Here is a 21,705-nt window from a genome sequence, read left to right as displayed (position 1 = left end):
TTCTTAACCAAAACTTGCAGTTTAAAAAGTTCAGTATAAGGGTTGATTAAACGACAAAAGGTACACAAATCAGCAGGTAACCAACATTTCATTCATACTTCAGTTCAGTAATTTCAGTCATTTACAAACGTTCGAAAAAGCTTGCGTTTAATCGTCATTTTATTACAATTGATTTCATTTTTAGTAATTTTACTGCAATAAATTTTTATTAATTTTGTTTAGAATTTGTTAGATGTGACCCTTATGCTAGCCATTTTCATATACAAAATATTTCTTCAGTGAAGAAGATCGTACCATAAAGAGTAAGTCCGTATATACAGCGAACTGGCCTTCTATCGGACTGACTAACCCACCCCCCTCCCCCAAAAGTGCCCTTAATCGAAGTATAAAAAAAAAAGTTTCGAATAAAAGTTATAGAGCTATTTGTGAGCTATAATTATACCAAGTTTGGAGAAAATCGAAGAAGCGGTTTTTGAAAAACAGGTAAACAAGTGAAAAATCTATTCAGTAAAGTGGCACTTCCGGTGGAGCTATTTTTACCAAAAATTAATCGTCACTTCCTGTAGTTGAACCTGAACGAAATATCAAATTTGAAGTCTCTAGGATATTCCGTTCCTGAGATACAGTGGAAAAACTAACTGCAGAGCGGTAAAGTCAGTCCCAAACCTAAGCCATCAAGGCACGATGGGTTAGAGAATTCAAATTCCAGGAATCACTGGATCTGTAACCCAACCAGCCTTAGCCGTGCTTTTTAATATTATTTCTCTCACTTCTCTCTAACTAGCCGAATGCGATCGGTTTTTATCGGCTATCTTCGGCCCAAATAGACATGTTTATTAACTTTATTTAATTTTTAACATCTAATAGACACACTCACACGACTTTTTTTAATTTTTATTTCTAACAAGCCGAATACGATCGGTTTCTGTCGGCTATTTTCGTCCCAAATAGACCATGTTTATTAACTTTATTTAATTTTTAACATCTAAAAGACGCACTCACACGACTTTTTTCAATTTTCATTTCTAAGAAGCCGAATACGATCGGTTTTTGTCGTCAATTTTCGTCCCAAATAGACCATGTTTATTAACTTTATTTAATTTTTAACATCTAATAGACACACTCACACGACTTTCTTTCGCTTATATCTCTAAGCCAAATACGATCGGTTTCTGTCGGCTTTTTTCGGTTTTATTGATATTAACTTTATTTCCAATTTGATTTTTAAAATGCACACTCACACGACTTTCTCTTACCACTACCTATGTAGTTAGGTTTTCTAGTAACTAGAATTTTGACTGAATAGTAGTTGCATTACATGTACACAATACATTCTACTGGAACTATTTTGAATGAATTTAATGGGCGGGCGCACTCACACGACATATGAAAAGATAAGATACAGGATATGAAAACTTCAATATAGAAATAGAAGTCCCCTTACTTCTACACTTGTGCTACATTTCTTAAAATCTGAACAGTGTGATGATAACTGTAAATGAAAGTTTATGTGAACATTTAGCATGCCAGATTTTAGTTGGTTGTACAGTCAATAAATCAGTAAATTTTTACATTATTTTTGAAATCTTCAACAATCCAATGAAAGCTGTTAAAAAAAGAAAGAGCCTCTGAAAACCAGCGTTGAATATTTATATTATTTATTCAGATTAGATTTTACCATTTCTAGTTATTATGCCCGAACATAGTTCTTTTTTCCATTCCGGTTGTTTTAGAAGATAAATTGACAGGCGCATCTGTTATTCCTAATTAATATTAAATAAATGTTAATTAATAAGGAGATGGCCTGCAGTTTAGTCGCTCCTTTTATTTATCTATCACAAGAAATGGAGATTATCCATATAAGGTCACTTAATATTAATTAATTTTTAGTGATGCCTTGGCTAGGTTTATTAAACATTTACCTAGTTAGTGAGGTAATTAATTGTCGGTTAAGATCTTATTAGGATTTATGGGTTGTTAGCACGCAGGCTCCTCTGCTGGGCTCTTCTTTCTTAGCTTCCACTCTCGTAGATTGGGAAAATTATATATCTTTTTGTGGTATTTATTGCAGTTGATGAGAATTTTCTTACATTAGATTTTTCGTCGCACAATCCTCTTTTATTACTTTAATGTTTTCCTACTCTATCAAGTATGAGCTGGTATACCAATCGTGTAAATTTCAAATTCAGAGTTTGCACCACCATTATCCGTTTTATAATCCGAAAAAATGGTTTTTACAAAATTTTCTGTGTGTACACTGTAAATTATTTAATCACAAGAAATGCATAAGTGAGAATGTAGACCAGGGTGGCATGCATACCATGCGCCAATTGGTTTTTTAAAGACGAATTCAGATGCAGCACATTACTCTGAACACTTGTTATATCGTCTTATGTTCACAGTTAAGAGTTGGTAAACAGAGATAAGAACAGAATCCGCTTCCCTTAAGGAGGAAGAAGAATAATCTTCATCTCAACAGCGAAATTAATTTATATAAGCCACTTTAATGGAGCACCAATCTATAATAGTCCAAAATGATTTCCTGGATGAGAAGTTGAGCGCATCATGAGCGGATCAATTATCTGCCAGAGAGTCTCGTTTGGTGAAGATAACTCCGGATCCACAGTTTTTTTTTTGGAACTGAGAGCAAGATCAGCTTGGGGAACTTGGATTTATCTGTTAACTCGGCTTGCGCCACTTGTAAACCATCCAATGCACCAAGTTTTGGCACCCCACCAGCAGTGTTCCCTCTAATTTTTTGTGACCTGTGTGCACACTTTTTTAAGTGTGTGCAGTTTTTCCCAAAATAAACAAAGTTTGTGCGGCAATTTAAAAAAGTGCAAAAAAGACAATACAATAATAGTATTAATATTCAGCCAAATTTTGTACCTACTTATACGCATTGACTGGAACTTACCAGCATACCACACATTACAACGGAACACAATGAAAAAACTACCCTAAAATCAAGTCAGATCATTAGATCGTGAAGACAGAATTTAGCTGATTTAGGGAAGCCTTTTCCATTAAAGTGGAAAATAAGAAAATTTAAATACTTACAATGTAATAACGTTGTCTGCTTCTAATTTTTAAAATTCACACATTCGTCAAAACAAACAAACAAGCACGACGATTCACAATTACTTATTATTGAACAATTTTTAGAATTAAGGATTACATTGTTTACTGTCCCTCAGTGACCGTTGGAGGGCCGTACTAATCAACAAACTGCCCAGTAATTCTGTGGGAACTATGGACCTGCTTTTGGCTAATGAGATGGTCAATGTCCGGTTTAGTTATAGTGCTTTTGCCTTTCTTCCTACTTCTGCTGTTATTTTACACTGTTTTCGGAGCGGTGACGCGTGCGTCCCGCGTCACCGGAAGTAGTATTGTACATGAGCGACGCAGCGCTTTGCGGCACCACCACATATAAGTAGTGCTCCTAGGGAGAGGATTAGCTATGCGGTTAGCGTACTGGACTCCCACGCGGAGGTCCCGGGTTCAAATCCAGCTGCTGACCCTTAGATTTTCTCTTCCTAGGAGCTTCTTACAGCTCACTGTCTGGTGATGGACAGTGTTGTCTGTAACGAGAGAACACTGTCCGGAGGGCGGCAGTGCACTGAAAAAAGCTCCGGGCGCCAATAACCTTAGATGTTGACGCGCCTTAAATCATTAAAAAAAAAAAAAAAAAAAGTAGGGCTCCTCTCACTGACCACCAATGAAAGAGATGCCCCTTCCGGAGTGCGGCGGGGGCTGGATAAATGTCCTCAGGGGGCCGCAGCTTGAGGACCCCTGTTCTAGACCATTGTAAAGTGGGGAAATTAAGTGTTCACACCAGATTCTGTTTTTGTTTTATTAACGTTCTCAGCAGATCTACAATTACTTCAACAATCACGTGTGACCTAAATAAGTAATATAAGATGCGCGTGTTTATATGTAAAAGTTGTTTTAGTGTACATTGATGCGAGACAATATGACATTGTTCGCTAGAACGACTACAAGATGTATATTACTGTATGATCATCAAGAAAAACCAATCTGACAAAACAATCTCTACCAAAAAAATAATCATTTTCTAATTACCTATTTATTTATGGTAATGTTATGTATGTAGAAGAGCAATATATGTATAAGGCACTGTCGAGTATAATACAAATACATGATATATCATCGTGACCTTCAACCATGTCATTATTTTAATACATAGACACTTTTGTCTATTTTTTTTTCTTCACTTTAATGAGAAAGAACTAATAAGTCATAAACAATATGTCTGTATCGTTTTAAATAAGACGAATGTTTTTAAAAGCTTATAATATATGTGAACTTTGAACCATACACAAAACCTTACACATAAATACATAATACATTTTCACCATCTTTCAATATAAAGGAGAACTTTCCATTTCTATTTGTGAACACATCGTGCAAACCCACTCATCATCAAGTTGCCATTTCTCTTATGAAAGTCGTGTGATGCTGGGACCCACACTGAAGTAGTTTTAATCTCTCAGATACAGCTACATTGATACAGTAAACACACCCACCATACACTATACTTTTAGCTTTCCCTTACTTTCACTGGGTTTGCCTCAAATACTTTGAAATTGTCTAATAAATGGAAATATACTTTTGGGATTCATTGAACCCCCCCCCCCCAAAAAAAGAGGTTCATTGCGAGTGTATGAGTTTGTAAAGCAAAGCTGAAGCATACAGGATTGTAAAAACTGTATTTATATTGTGTTGGTTCAATTAAAATTGTATTTATAATACTTCATTTTTGTTAGAGTAGGTGAAATGCCTGATACGCACTAAGTGCCGAGCTCGCGAGGTAGGTCAAGTCTAAGATGGAAACGCGGAGGCTAAGAAGATGGATAAGAGAATTGGTAAGGAAGGCAAGCAACATAGAAGCCTGGAAGAAGAGGTACAATAATGGTAAAAGTCTAATTGTTAATAATAATAATAATAATAGGAGCTTCTTACAGCTCACTGTCCGGTGATGGACAGTGTTGTCTGTAACGAGAGAACACTGTCCGGAGGCCGGCAGTGCACTGGAAGAAGCTCAGGGCGCTAATAACCTCAGCTGTTGATGCGCCAAAAAAAAAAATAATAATAATAGGGAAGGGATTAGCTATGAGGTTATCATACTGGACTCCCACGCGGAGGTCCCGGGTTCGAATCCAGCAGCTGACCCTTAGATTTTCTTTTCCTAGGAGCTTCTTACAGCTCACTGTCCGGTGATGGACAGTGTTGTCTGTAACGAGAGAACACTGTCCGGAGGCCGGCAGTGCACTGGAAAAAGCTCCGGGCGCCAATAACCCTAGATGTTGACGCGCCTTTAATCATCAAAAAATGCAAATAATAAGGTATAGATGGCGTTTTGGATTCCCATGCGGACGGTCCCGAGTTCTGTCCGGAGGCCGGCAGTGCACTGAAAAAAGCTCCGGGCGCTAATAACCTAAGATGTTGACGCGCCTTAAATAATTAAAATAATAATAATAATATAGGTTAAGTTCCTCCATTGCCAAAGGAAGCAAAAAAAGTTGTAAAAATTATTAACCTATTGATTAGTATGAAATTATCAGCACGATTGTAATTATAATCAAATAATAGTTCAGCATTATTCGTATCTACGAGCGATTGTAACGCCTGTGTCATTATCTCGTCTAGTTCTCAAAATACAGATCTAAGTTCAATTAAATGAATATACATACCTAAACTTGGGCCAGATTCCCAGTTGTCAATAACCTCCTTCATCTGTAAACAAACATCATTGATGCTTTACTGTAACAAATACATACTAAAACTATTAAAAACTTAATAAATATCTGAATAAGCCTAAAACATGAATACAGACCCCGAAAATTTAACTATTTATAAAAAAAAAAAATATTTAGTTCAACTACTTTTCTAGTAAACTTTTCTAGGAAGACCAGGTAATCATTTACCAGTTTTTCAGGATTTTTTAGTTGTAGACAACGTAAAAATAAACGTAGGAGACTAGTGTAAAACTCTTCCAATAATTAGCAGGGATTTAGGGTGACACGAAATGTCTGAGAGACATCTAGTAAAATCTAGGCTAGATAACTAGTACTAGGATATTAATAAGTACTTACAACGATCTTCTTTTAAGGTAAATCTAATTCTGAAAACAAAAAATATAACCAGAAAAACGAGAACTATTATATTAGTATGACGTGCATATTATTAGTAATTATTAAAACTTAAGACTTATTCCAGAAATGTTCTACTTCTTATAAAATATTTTCTTTTCACCTCGGGCAGCAGGATCCGTTATAGAATAAGTAGGTAAATAAGAATAAAGCAAGTATCAGAGAAAAATGTTTATGTTAATGTAAGAATACTTTATTTAAAGAGAAACATTATCAAATTGAAATAGCCAAACATATCTTATTGAATGGCTATTGTACTTTATTATTGGTAAGGAAGGAAAACCCTAACTATCGAAACCTTCCCGAATGAAGAATAACAACAGTAACCGATCTGGGAAAAAAATCATCTAAGATTCACAGCTGTACGAACAAATCGAGTAACAATCTTAAGAGGATACAGCCCAAGCTCCTCTACCAAGGTCCGTCCTAAATCTTATCCTCATCTCTCAAACAATTCGTCATAAGATAGATGAACGTTTCCTCCTCCGTCTCATGAACTCTATAGAAGGCATTCAGGGCCACTAATTTTGCATAGATTCGTAGATAGCATTTTGTTATTAGAATTCAGGGACAATAAATAATAAACAAGTTGTAGTTTGCGAATTAGTTGTTGGTTTCATAGTTCTTAGTTGCAGAGAGAATTCATAACTAATAATTTGAACTTGAAGTAACTCATTTAGTTGCAATTCATAGTTATTAGTTGTAACTATTTTTCGCCCAACTCTGGTTGGTTAGTTGTGAGTCGTTCTATTTAAGAAATCCGTCAGCAACCTTAATGATCTCAACAAAACTTGAAATCAAGAGTTTTTAGCCTAATGTTACAGTTCTTCTAAACCTGCCATCATTGTCTCCATAAAAACATACTAATACTAAATATCATTCTGTAGCCGTATACATTTTCCCAAATCTTAAAAGATTCGTAAACTCTACTACTAAATTTAAATCAAAAATCAAAATGGAACATAAGATGGTGGCAAAGACCTACTTGCATAAGAAAAGGCTCATCATTTAAAAGTAGTGTTGTCTATTAAGAAAATAGGCCAAGGTTATTGGAAAAATCAACGACTTTAAAACTCCTTTAATTGGTGGTAATTCTGTCATAGTATTTCTGACAGATCATTTTATTTTGTTAATATTATTCTTAAATCTCTGATGTATTTTAAAGTTATTTAATTAGAGAAACACAGATCTGGTTATTTAAAAAAACTAAAACTTAAAAGAGAGAACTAAGAAGTAAACAAATCTAATTTCTTAAAAGATTTTTAAAGAACTTTTAAAAGTTATCTGATGAAAAGATGCAGTAAACATCATTCAAAGAGAAAGTTTCGGAAGACAACCTTAGGCTAATCCGATCACACGTCAAATTGACAGTTAATAACCTATAAACTTATGGTAGATATTTTAGATTTTTTTGATTTGTTTTAGTAAAAAAAAAAAAAATGTCAAGTTAAAATGTGTGTTGGTTTTTACATAATGTTGAAGGCAAGTGTTTATGTTCTTTATTATAAGCGCGTACCTATCAGGGATACACCTGTTTCGTCTAATATTTATATTGAAAAAAAATGTGTTTCATCATTCTATAGCTCAAACTTTCTTGAGAGAGAGTATGACACATCTATTTGTTCCTAAGAGATAAATGGTTCCACAATCAGCTGTTTGGACTTGAATTTTCATTTACCATATTCAAGTAATATTTGAAGGAGATTGCAGAACCCAATCCCAGAAACATGAGTGAGGATTCCAATCTTTTGCCTATGTATAGTACAAAATAGTATACAAGATTGGCAGATGGGATGGATAGAATAGATTAAATTAGGGCCTACGCCACTGCAACCCCCCTTTGGATCTATTGTGGCTCCCCGACTTTAGAGCTTGCCCTCCAGTCCCGTCCGTTTAATCAGACTCTTAATGCTGGAGAACGACTCTTGGGTAAAGCTCAGAGGCCTTGGTTTTTCCTCCCCGAGAAGAAACATCCTTAGCCAGACGAGCCCCTCACACTGACACAACACGTGCAGTGCCGTTTCCTCGCCTTCCTGACAGAACCTACAAAGGCTATCATCATCTGCCAGGCCCATGCGATGCATGTGTTTTCTGAGCCTGCAGTGGCCAGTTAGTAAGCCTACAATTATCCTTATATCCCCACACGACCTTGACGGATTAATTCTGCGGTCAGCCTCGGCGAATAGCCTCTAATGTACTGCTTCGCCTGCCTCTGTCAAGAGGTGGCAAGTCACCACTCCTGAGACCTACTCTGCACCCATAAGTTAATGGTCGCAGTCTTTAACACACTTTGGAACCCCAAAACAGGGCTCCGGGCCAATGAAGTGTCCCGCAGAGCCTTCCCGGGCCAATAAATCTGCCGCTTCGTTACCCTTATGTCCTGAATGACCAGGTTCCCAAACTAGAATGACCTTACATTGGGCACTAATTTCCTTCAGGGCACCCATACAGTCCCAAACCAGCCTTGAGTTTGGACCTGGTAGCAACTTATAGCTCGTAGAGCAGCCTGACCATCCGAGAAAATTACGTCCTTAGAATTAATAATTCCTCGCCCGCTAATCTCGGCAGCGCAGAACCTAATTGCAGCTAGCTCAGCCTGAAAAGCTGTAGCTAGTTTGCCTAGGCTAACCGAGAACCCACATTTCGGCTTCGCCCCGTACACTCCCGCTCCCACGTCCTCCTCCATCTTGGAGCCATCCGTGTACCGATGGGATGGATATTCCGTTTAGATAATTAGAAGGGAGGTTTATTTTTGTTGTTTACCGTAAATAAATTTTTTGTTGCTACATATTTACATCTACATTCAATTTTATCTCAAGAAGAGTTAGGTAGTTTTGAATAGAACAGAAAACGATGACCAGAACAACATTTGGTCAATAGCGAAGATGTATTCTGGAGGAGTCGGTGTGTCAGCAGGATGTGTACAAATTAAATACAGCTGGGATGTTGCCTTGGGCACGCCAGTAAAAATCGGATGAATTGAGGAGAAAAATACATAATTTGCAAAACATATTTATATACATGCTATTCGAAAAAAGTAGCACTGTAATTGTACAAAAAATTGGAAACTTTCAGTTGTTTCCTAATGGAAGTTAGATTTCCAGCACGCGCTAACTTTTATCTGCAAAAAGAGGACAAAAAGGTTAACTTAGTTAGGAAACCTATAGATTAGGAGAGACAGATAACGGATAGTAAGAATCTAGCACAGTCGGTCTTATTCACGAGAAAGTAAGAAGTAATTTCGATCACACGGGACTAAAACAATTACATCGTACAGCTTAAACAAATTAATTTCCACTTAAACAAGAAAGTATTTTTGCTAAAAACTTTAGAAATAAAAAAAAATCTACCTTATTAGCAGCTGCATGACATGTTTCGGCGAGCGCTGCAATTGGTTGACACAATCTGGCAAACTCTTGTGGACCAAGTACACCTAGCTGTGTCAAAGGTGAGCCATACAGTGGTACACAACTTCTTAGTCTAGAAACGTGTGCCCGTTCATCAGACAACCAGCTATTGCATAGGTCACGACCTCTATCACCTGTTGAAATATACAGTATCATTAAAGAAAAGAAGAGATTTCACTTTGATAATACAGGATACAAAGGCACTAAATCAAAACGAAAATAGGTTTTTGGAGTTAGGATTAAGGTTAGGTTCTGTGTCTTTTTTATATATTCTTTTCATCATATTACTACAGTTCCTTTCTTCAGTTTTAGAAAATTAAAAATGTGATATGTTCTAAAATATGAAGATTAAAATGATAGAAAAAAAAAAAATCATTCCACTTAAAAATAATTTAGGCCAACTCAACCTTAAGATGTCTCTTCCTTATTCTTTTCAAATTTATTCAATTAAACACCTAAATTTCAGGTTTTCTAAGTAGATAATTACACTGACCCAAATGATAAAGGAGTATGCCAAGAATTCCATTTATCAGTAGGAATGGAGAATCTCTTATTCACATGAAAAATGCCAAAACAGCCAAAATAAAATTATGATTAATGAGATTTATAAAAAATGACAATGAACTAATTAAAAATTACGATTTGTTAGGTCCATCCAAAAATAATAAAATGAAACTCACGATGAAACAAAAAACTTTAAGATATATTGGCTAGATTAAAAGTTGTTTTTTGGTAAAATCTTTATTTTATACCATTATTATTCTCTAACGCCTAGCCGTTAGCATCTCAGCTTCTCGCAATCATATTTAAGCAGGCATTGTTCAACCATTTCACCTAGGAATCACTTGGGACATAAAAGATCTATCCACTGCACCTAATCTGTGCAGAAGCTACGGAAAATTAGTCTTACACTGATATCAAATGGAAACATGCTATAACTTCTCTCCTATTAAGTGAATGCGAATTACCAATAACTGTCGGTCACCACTTCCCTTTTGTCTAACTCCGGTACAACTTCACTATTCTTTGAAAGAGGATTTAATTATTCTTTAAGCAGATATTTGGATATCTGCAGTTTGGTTATTTGCAGTTGGCTGCAGCTGTGTAATAAAATTGTTTGCGTCCTTACAATTAGTACATGCACTCCCTGGTTAATGTTAAATGACTATCGACTTAGATACAACATCCCAATAACTCACAATGAGAATTATTGAAGTTACAATTACTTTATTTTCACTGTTTCTACTTTCTAATTTTTTCCGATAAATAATACGAACCTTACCTTATAATTTGATTGTAACGTGCATCCTATATAAGCACTTTAATCCTGTCAATGCATTTTAAAGAAGATACTAAGAAGGCTTCCCTTAATCCTTTTTAAATACGTTTTTGAAAAAAATGTTACACTTAACTATTCACTAGCGTTATAGATAATGTTAACATTTTATTACATTAACTATTAAAGCACGATTCATACTGCAGAAATATGATTTGGTGTAAATCAAAACACTTTAATGAACCAGCCAAACCGCGAAATTTCATACAATTTACTTATAAACAATTAACTTTTGATGCAAACTGACTTGAAATCAAACATCATGTGCGCTCTTGCGGTCTAAGTGAGAACTACCCATTGGTAGAATTTACAGGCCACGATGCCTACATACTCACTTCGCCAAACCAAATGCGGAGCATACGCTGTAAATATAAGGTATTCATATCTATATTTACGAATTTAGATTCATTTACAAATTTCCCAATAAAAAAAATAAATATCAAACTGCTAGAAGCTGATGACAAATAAAAACCAATAGAAGAAAAGGACATTTTAAACTACATTCAATCACAAACTGTTTAAATTTATACATCAATCACTCCTTCAATTTTTTGATCTGATTATTGGATTTGAGGGCAACTTAAAAATACTATTCGAAGCTTAAATTTAAATTCCTAATATCCTTTTAGATTGTTATTACTGTCATATTTAATGGGCTTATGGACTGTCCTGCACTCTTTCTCGCATGATTTACTAATTATTCTATTCATATTTCAACTTAGAAAACCAGAAAAAAAATTCTATCTTTTCATGCGAAAAGCCTGAGATTTCAAACCATTTACAAGAAGTGAATTTTCCGATATATCGAAACTAGAATATAAATCAACAGTAAATTGCTAATGGTATTTTACAATTAGAATTAACTTTCATAATGCTTTTAAGAGGTATTTTGTCCAAATTGTTTTGTAAATTTAATAACTATAAAGTCAAATTTTATCACCTAAATATTGCACAATTTTGTTAAATGATTTGTTATGCATTTTCACAAGTAAATACAAGAAATAATACGCCAATAAATAATAAGCTACCTTGAAATTAAACAGCTTATGCACTCTAGCGGTGGACAAGAGAACTAATCTTATGACCAGCAATTAAGGCTAACAGAAATTTCTTAAGCAGTAGTTTACAATCAAACCGCTAGATCGCATAAGATGTTTAATTACTAGCTAGCTTGTTTAAAAAATGAATTTATTTTATTGGTATTTTTCGAATTCATTTAGATTCTTCATTAGAACTGAGTAATTATTCATAATTTATCTTATTTAATAGGGATATTTATTTTCATTAAAAAAAAATTATTTATTTTCCAATTTGACTGTTAAAAGAAAAAATTGAAGAATGTTTCTTTTAGGGCAAAAAAGGATAGCATACGTAGACGGCAAGCCTAGCTAATATTTAGATCTATTTCAATTGAAAAATACAGAAGTAATTTCGGCTGTAAATGTGTACTTATAAAATAAGGTATAAACATTTATTTTACTTATTATATTTGTAATTTTTATAAAGTCATCGCCAGCAGCTTTTGGAAATGGTAAGCGTCTTTAGAAATTTTACGTTAGACTTAATTATTTATCTTCCATTGTACATGTCCAGATATTTAAATAAAGACTTAATAGTAACCATTTAAAATATTCTAGCATGTTTGTTTGTTTTTGCTAACGTACCAAATAATATTGTGGAGGGCTTATCTTCCACGATAAGTATTTCTGCTTCTAACAGTGATACATCCGCATCTGGATCTACTTCAGCTTGGCTTCCCGCTAATCTTACATCAGGCCAGCCAGTTATGGAGAATTCTGTGGCCAAATCTGACAGCAATTGAATGACAGTCTGAGGTGATTCACCAGATAGCTGAAAAATAATATGATTGCAATTAGAACATTGTTAAAACAAAGATAAAATTATATGTAAGAAATGAGTAGTATATTTCAAAAATTAATTTAGCTATATTAAATAAATAATCTGTGGCATTTTTGTCAATTGTGTAATATTTTATGTTAATAAATTAAAGATATTGAAGACATCATTCTCACAATTATTTTTACTTTACATAGTTTTTGAGGGAGAGAATTAGAAATATTTGCCACTTTGAATTAACTAAACAAATAGAAATCAAATCATGCAGCTATACCTTCAAAGGTAATGAATAACTATTCTTATTAGAAAAGAATAAAATAAATGTGAGATTTACAATTACAAGGCTGAAGCATTTGTTCGATGTTTACATACTGTTAATCATATTACCGTGGAAATCCTTTAAAAAAAACCACAGAAATCAATAAGTTACATAATTTAACAAAAGAAATTATTTACACTAACCGTTAGAAGTAGATTAAAAAAAGGAAAAGTATATTCAATGCCATTCTCTCACTGAAACGAGGTTATATCAGTCTACAAATTAAACCAATTAGATTACCAAAAATGAATAATTTTGAGAATCAATCCTACTATTAATAATTACATTATTATTATTTTTTTTTAAATTATATCCAAATTGGGGGTAGAACGGTCACATACATAGTGTAACTCTTGTTTTAGGGGAAAGGCAAGAATGCAATATTTCTCGCTTGCCAGGGTTTATTGCTTAAGGAATAGGTAAACCATTTTGGGGTTTCATTGTTGTCTAAAATTGGATATTTTATGATTTTTTGCTTGTCCATGTCTTCTTCATTGCGGCTACACATGCGGGCAATCTACTCTATGGTTTCTATTCAGGTGCTCTTAGAGAAATTCGGGTACTCCAGTTATTTACAAAGACTGCTAAGAAGCCTCGTTTAGGAAGTTGACTGTCAAGTGATTCTGTCACCAGCATTTCTCATCTTCTTCTATCTGCCGAGCTTGCGTTATCTTCATCCACTTTCCGTACTGTTTCTCCTTTAGTTTTAAAAAGGTTATGAGTGGAAAGGATTTTGGTAGCATTTCACCACTCGTTTTGCTCATTGGTGCTTAGTTTCGTTGCCGGCGATGCCACAATTGGTTTACCGAAGAGAGCCGGTCTTTTCTTCAGATATTTTATTTGTAACATTTTGCAGGTTGTAAACCCGCAGAATATGGAACTTTGTAAGTAACTCCTCTCCAAACTGATAAGTTCTTACATGAGTAACTAATAAAGAACAAATCAAAACAATTCTGTCTCCAGTCTTGTTTTCTGGCCTACAGAGAACGCCTTTCCTGGATAAAATGTTTTTTTGAGAGGCCGTGCTTTTAAGAATTAGCTATGGAGAGAACTGACTGTCTTCAACATGGAAGGTGAGACTTCAACTGACATAAGTAATTAAGGGTTATTACTCTTATTGTTTCTGAAACAATAAAAATTAGTATCACCTGATTTTCTTATTAACAGATTCATGATTTAATGGTTTCCATCAAACTCAAAAATTAACTGCATGATTTAATGGTTTCCATCAAACTCAAAAATTAACTGCATGATTTAATGGTTTCCATCAAACTCAAAAATTAACTGCATGATTTAATGGTTTCCATCAAACTCAAAAATTAACTGCATGATTTAATGGTTTCCATCAAACTCAAAAATTAACTGCATGATTTAATGGTTTCCATCAAACTCAAAAATTAACTGAGTTAAATGCTTTAAGATATGGCTCACTTTCTGTGGAATAGAAGCTCCGAAGATTCCTAAATAATCCGCAAGATGGTTTATCTTGAAAGAAGAAACATAGATTATGGTTATATCTTAATTTAAAATACAATTTTAATCCTATTTTTGTAAATGAAAGTAAGTTTAGCGGCCTTGGTAGAAATTACACAACATTTTCTTGGCAAGTTTACTTTAAATACATTAAAAATTATTTCATAAAAAAAAGTATAAAGTTTTTCAATAGCAGCAAAATACAAAAATTATAATCTTTATGTTATTGGCTAGATAATTGAGTTTTACTGCATTCGTCTGATGTTTTATTTGAGAAAGATAAAACCCGTTTTCCTTTTAACAGATGCCGACAAAGACGAAATATGAATAAATTGACTCCTTATCTCTTTCTCAACACTTCCTCGCAAATATTATAAAAATATTATTAAAAGTAGCTGTCATTATATTATGATACGGTGACCATTCGTACTGTTTTTGGCAGGACAGTACTGTTTTTTAAGACGCTGTCCTTCTTTTTTTTTTAAGCATAAATGTCCTGTTTTTTTATTTATTTGTACTGTTTTGTCCTGTTTTTCAATGAAATTTAAATTATACTCAATTAATGAAATTAATGAAAATATGAATATTTTTTCGAAGATTTATGTATGATTTTGTTAAGATCTGATCTTCATATTGTGAAAATTAGATATATTTGTATATTATTGTCGTTAGTATAGTTTTAAAAAATGTGACATTAAAACAAAATTTGTTGTAATTTTAAAAGACTGACTATTTTTTCTATTTACAAGAGTTACTATTTACATTTTGTTACTAACTAACAAGTGTATAGTGCAAGTAGTCGCTCAGTTTCGGCGGAATATGGGCCATATTATATGGCTATCGTTTTGTAATAACCGATATCGTGTTAATAAACGTATTAATATTTTTTATATGTTTTTTTGCTCCTTGTCCTGTTTTTTGATACAAAAATAATGGTCACCGTATATTAAGAGTGTTGTGCTTGAATATAGAGCCTCTCAACATCTGTTTGGTATTAAAACTGCCACAAGCCATTTTTATTAATAAGAATGATTTGATATTTTCATTAATTCTTTGATTAGTTTAATTCATTCATGATCAAGATTAGTCAATAAACACAGTTCTATTTCCCGTCTAGATCATTAATTTGTAAATGAGTTCAAATGTTCCTTGTGTTAAAATATGGAAACTGTTTCTTAAACTGTTAGTTAGCAACAGAGTTAGTTCTTCATCTTTCTTTCGCTCTCTTAGTACAGTAAGAAAGCTAATGGGAACATGTCAAATTTTGTTCTTCTACCAACGTCGAGATACAATTTCTTGCTTTCTTTGGTGTAAAGCAGCTTTAAAATATTAATACTTGAATGGATGAAAGCTAAAAATAATGAACTACCAGCTATATTGCTCCATTTGGTTGAGTACAACCTAAATTTGCCTGACTTTTCTAAAAAAAAAGTTGCTAAATATATTTTAATCAACATGAAAACTAAGTGTAAAATTTGCAAAAAACGTGAACATTTATCTAACATTGAGAGCTAATAAGTAAAATACTGATTTAAGTGAAATTACTACTGACGAGGTAGTAATTTTTTTTTTTTTAATCCAAAGAATACATTATGAGTTCATTCACCAGTAAAGATAAAAAACTAAATAGTATTTAAAAAAATAAACTAAAACGAAAACCAAGAATAAGGTTGATGAAAATGTATCCCGAAATTTGGACCATTTCACTACTACAAGTAACTTCTTGTTTTAATAACAGTATTAAAGTCAGTGCTATACAAAAGGGTAGAGCAAATTTGAAAATGAGAAGAATTACAAAGCTTCAGATTCTGTGATAGTTAATACTAATGCCAATGCTTGATTGTGCATAGCTATCTACGCAAATTAAAAGACAATTCGCACTTTTTCCAATGGTTTATACATCTTATTCTTCAAAATAGATCAACCCTAGATGTACAATCGAGCATTGCCCTTAATATTAACTATCAAATACAGAAACAGCAGCAATCTAGTCAAAGTAGAAGACAATTCGCACTTTTTCCAATGGTTTATACATCTTATTCTTCAAAATAGATCAACCCTAGATGTACAATCGAGCATTGCCCTCAATATTACCTATCAAATACAAAAACAGCAGCTATCTAGTCATATTAGAAGACAATTCGCTATTTTTCCAATGGTTTATACTTCTTACTTTACAAATCATATCAACCCAGCATTTGCCTTAATATTAGCTATTAAATACAGAAACAGCAGCTATCTAGTGAAATTAGAAGACAATTCGCTCTTTTTCCAATGGTATTTACGTAGATTGTACATCTAGGGTTGATCTAATTTGAAAAATAAAAAGTAAAAACCATCGCTAAAAGGATGAATTTTCTTCTAATTTGACTAGATTGCTGCTGTTTCTGTATTTGATAGTTAATATTAAGGCCAATGCTCGATTGTACATCTAGGGTCGATCTATTTTGAAAAGTAAGAAGTAAAATCCATTGAAAAAAGTGTGAATTGTCTTCTGATTTGACTAGATTGCTGCTGTTTCTATATTAGATAGTTAATATTAAGGCCAATACTAGATTGTACACTTGAAGTTATTGTAGTTGTAAAGTCATAACCCAGAATTAGTGGAAATGGTCTTCTAATTAGACTTGGCCAATACTAACTAAACTATTTAGACTTTTAAGTAGTAAATACATTACTTTAAAGCCTGTATTTTCTGAATAAATTGAATGAACCTTATTTATCCAGCGATAGACAGACCAATATAAGGATTACTTTTTTTGGTGGCCATAATTATAATACCAGTGATTAATGAGTAGAGGTTTCTGCTAGAGGAAGAACTCTTGATTAGGAATCCAGTTTCTCTAATAGCTAGTGGTGTGTTTTCGCTCTAATTAGGTATACCCGAATCGAATGGTATACTGAGGGCAAGACTCTGAGAAATGACACCAAACACCATAATGTGAGCGCCACACATACAACTACAGCTGCAAATATGAATTAAGGACAGTAGTTGCTAAGCTCCAGGAAGTAACATCCTTTTCCTTAGATGAACGAAATCTATGAAGGAACGAACGTCACCTGGAAAAGGATAATTCAAGGGATTGAAAAAGACAATTTTTCCTACGGAATAGCTATTATTCTGGTATCTAGGGATTGCTTGGCTTTGCTGCCTCTGGATTAGCAAAGGCAAAAAAGAAAACTTGAGGTAGCCTGAATCCTAATTATAGTTTTTAGTAATTCGTTGCTTATGTTCACATTTCGTTTCCTCAACTGTATGAAGAGAGTTGCATTTATCATTTGATAATTTATAGTGAAACTAATGTACATTATTTTAGTATCCTTTACTTTCAAAGTTGACCATTAAAATTTGGCCTAATACTTCTTTAAATAGTAACATTTGCATATTGTAGCTTGTTTTAAATGCAAAATTAAAAAAAGTAATCATTGCAAGCTGTTATTTATTTCTCAAACTATGTAATACTAGATTCAATATGTTATATAATTCGTTAAGTACAAAAAGTGGTTAAAGTTGTAACATGCGCAGTTATAATTAGTTACTTAAGATAAGGAAAGTTGAATATATTGTTGAAATTTAAGTAACTTCCTCTTGAAAAGTTGATTTAATATTTCACTTTATCATTCACACCGGAAGGGGAGAAATAGATAACTTTTTAAAGAGCTGATTAAATATTTTTCAGGGCATCCATTTATGTGTAAATAATTGCAAACAAGCCATCTCATAGGGCTATATTGAAATCTATATAAAAATTAAGGTTTTTCTTATTCCATGAATTTGACCACCACTTAAAAGTCCATATTCTGGTCAAACTTCGGTAATTCCAATCTTTATCTAAATTATTATTACTTTTTATTAAATTGTTTGTAATTATTGTAATGGCATCAGCTTAAACACTAGCCAGCATCAAAATTTAGGCTCGTGCAATAAATATTTTCAAGACAGTCAAGATAGTGTCAGATATTAATAATTGAAGTGAAGTACCTCATAAGTTTTTATCTTTAGTTTTCAGCTAACTAAATTTCAGCAAAAAAATATAATGATAAGAAAATAATTTTAAATTAAGTACGTGCACTAACGAATTTGTTGTATATTACAACAAGTTCCAAAAACAGCTTCGTTTTAGAATGTCTTCTAATTTGAATAGATAGCTACAGTTTCTGTATTTGATAGTTAATATTAAGGGCAATGCTAGATTGTACATCTAAGGTTGATCTGATTTGTAAAGTAAGAAGTATAAACTATCGGAAAAAGAGCGAATTGTCTTCTAATTTGACTAGATTTCTGATGTTTCTGTATTTGATAGTTAATATTAAGGGCAATGCTAGATTGTACATCTAAGGTTGATCTGATTTGTAAAGTAAGAAGTATAAACCATCGGAAAAAGAGCGAATTGTCTTCTAATTTGACTAGATTTCTGATGTTTCTGTATTTGATAGTTAATATTAAGGGCAATGCTAGATTGTACATCTAAGGTTGATCTGATTTGTAAAGTAAGAAGTATAAACCATCGGAAAAAGAGCGAATTGTCTTCTAATTTGAATAGATAGCTACAGTTTCTGTATTTGATAGTTAATATTAAGGGCAATGCTAGATTGTACATCTAAGGTTGATCTGATTTGTAAAGTAAGAAGTATAAACCATCGGAAAAAGAGCGAATTGTCTTCTAATTTGAATAGATAGCTACAGTTTCTGTATTTGATAATTAATATTAAGGGCAATGCTAGATTGTACATCTAAGGTTGATATGATTTGTAAAGTAAGAAGTATAAACCATCGGAAAAAGAGCGAATTGTCTTCTAATTTGAATAGATAGCTACAGTTTCTGTATTTGATAGTTAATATTAAGGGCAATGCTAGATTGTACATCTAAGGTTGATCTGATTTGTAAAGTAAGAAGTATAAACCATCGGAAAAAGAGCGAATTGTCTTCTAATTTGACTAGATTTCTGATGTTTCTGTATTTGATAGTTAATATTAAGGGCAATGCTAGATTGTACATCTAAGGTTGATCTGATTTGTAAAGTAAGAAGTATAAACCATCGGAAAAAGAGCGAATTGTCTTCTAATTTGACTAGATTTCTGATGTTTCTGTATTTGATAGTTAATATTAAGGGCAATGCTAGATTGTACATCTAAGGTTGATCTGATTTGTAAAGTAAGAAGTATAAACCATCGGAAAAAGAGCGAATTGTCTTCTAATTTGAATAGATAGCTACAGTTTCTGTATTTGATAGTTAATATTAAGGGCAATGCTAGATTGTACATCTAAGGTTGATCTGATTTGTAAAGTAAGAAGTATAAACCATCGGAAAAAGAGCGAATTGTCTTCTAATTTGAATAGATAGCTACAGTTTCTGTATTTGATAGTTAATATTAAGGGCAATGCTAGATTGTACATCTAAGGTTGATATGATTTGTAAAGTAAGAAGTATAAACCATCGGAAAAAGAGCGAATTGTCTTCTAATTTGAATAGATAGCTACAGTTTCTGTATTTGATAGTTAATATTAAGGGCAATGCTAGATTGTACATCTAAGGTTGATCTGATTTGTAAAGTAAGAAGTATAAACCATCGGAAAAAGAGCGAATTGTCTTCTAATTTGAATAGATAGCTACAGTTTCTGTATTTGATAGTTAATATTAAGGGCAATGCTAGATTGTACATCTAAGGTTGATCTGATTTGTAAAGTAAGAAGTATAAACCATCGGAAAAAGAGCGAATTGTCTTCTAATTTGAATAGATAGCTACAGTTTCTGTATTTGATAGTTAATATTAAGGGCAATGCTAGATTGTACATCTAAGGTTGATCTGATTTGTAAAGTAAGAAGTATAAACCATCGGAAAAAGAGCGAATTGTCTTCTAATTTGAATAGATAGCTACAGTTTCTGTATTTGATAGTTAATATTAAGGGCAATGCTAGATTGTACATCTAAGGTTGATATGATTTGTAAAGTAAGAAGTATAAACCATCGGAAAAAGAGCGAATTGTCTTCTAATTTGAATAGATAGCTACAGTTTCTGTATTTGATAGTTAATATTAAGGGCAATGCTAGATTGTACATCTAAGGTTGATCTGATTTGTAAAGTAAGAAGTATAAACCATCGGAAAAAGAGCGAATTGTCTTCTAATTTGAATAGATAGCTACAGTTTCTGTATTTGATAGTTAATATTAAGGGCAATGCTAGATTGTACATCTAAGGTTGATCTGATTTGTAAAGTAAGAAGTATAAACCATCGGAAAAAGAGCGAATTGTCTTCTAATTTGAATAGATAGCTACAGTTTCTGTATTTGATAGTTAATATTAAGGGCAATGCTAGATTGTACATCTAAGGTTGATCTGATTTGTAAAGTAAGAAGTATAAACCATCGGAAAAAGAGCGAATTGTCTTCTAATTTGACTAGATTTCTGATGTTTCTGTATTTGATAGTTAATATTAAGGGCAATGCTAGATTGTACATCTAAGGTTGATCTGATTTGTAAAGTAAGAAGTATAAACCATCGGAAAAAGAGCGAATTGTCTTCTAATTTGAATAGATAGCTACAGTTTCTGTATTTGATAGTTAATATTAAGGGCAATGCTAGATTGTACATCTAAGGTTGATCTGATTTGTAAAGTAAGAAGTATAAACCATCGGAAAAAGAGCGAATTGTCTTCTAATTTGAATAGATAGCTACAGTTTCTGTATTTGATAGTTAATATTAAGGGCAATGCTAGATTGTACATCTAATGTTGATCTGATTTGTAAAGTAAGAAGTATAAACCATCGGAAAAAGAGCGAATTGTCTTCTAATTTGACTAGATTTCTGATGTTTCTGTATTTGATAGTTAATATTAAGGGCAATGCTAGATTGTACATCTAAGGTTGATCTGATTTGTAAAGTAAGAAGTATAAACCATCGGAAAAAGAGCGAATTGTCTTCTAATTTGAATAGATAGCTACAGTTTCTGTATTTGATAGTTAATATTAAGGGCAATGCTAGATTGTACATCTAAGGTTGATCTGATTTGTAAAGTAAGAAGTATAAACCATCGGAAAAAGAGCGAATTGTCTTCTAATTTGAATAGATAGCTACAGTTTCTGTATTTGATAGTTAATATTAAGGGCAATGCTAGATTGTACATCTAAGGTTGATC

At 33.0% G+C, this 21,705-nt stretch overlaps 1 protein-coding gene across 1 annotated transcript in view; it reads right to left on the bottom strand.

Moving 5' to 3' along the window:
- Positions 1–21,705, bottom strand: part of LOC141458643 (rho GTPase-activating protein 20-like) — a 626,814-nt gene that overhangs the window by 505,749 nt on the left and 99,360 nt on the right. The window contains exons 2-4 of the mRNA XM_074136906.1: positions 12,581–12,767; positions 9,524–9,714; positions 5,715–5,757 (exon numbers count right to left, since the gene is read on the bottom strand). Coding sequence (XP_073993007.1) covers positions 5,715–5,757; positions 9,524–9,714; positions 12,581–12,767 — 421 coding nt within the window. The remainder of the gene's footprint in view (positions 1–5,714; positions 5,758–9,523; positions 9,715–12,580; positions 12,768–21,705) is intronic.

The sequence above is a fragment of the Rhodnius prolixus genome, unplaced genomic scaffold, assembly GCF_049639745.1.
Source record: "Rhodnius prolixus isolate KJV_2025 unplaced genomic scaffold, Rpr scaffold_5, whole genome shotgun sequence".
In the NCBI taxonomy this organism is placed as follows: Eukaryota; Metazoa; Arthropoda; class Insecta; order Hemiptera; family Reduviidae; genus Rhodnius; species Rhodnius prolixus.
The sequence above is the reverse complement of the archived record's forward strand: the minus strand, read 5'-3'. Positions and strand labels throughout refer to the sequence as shown.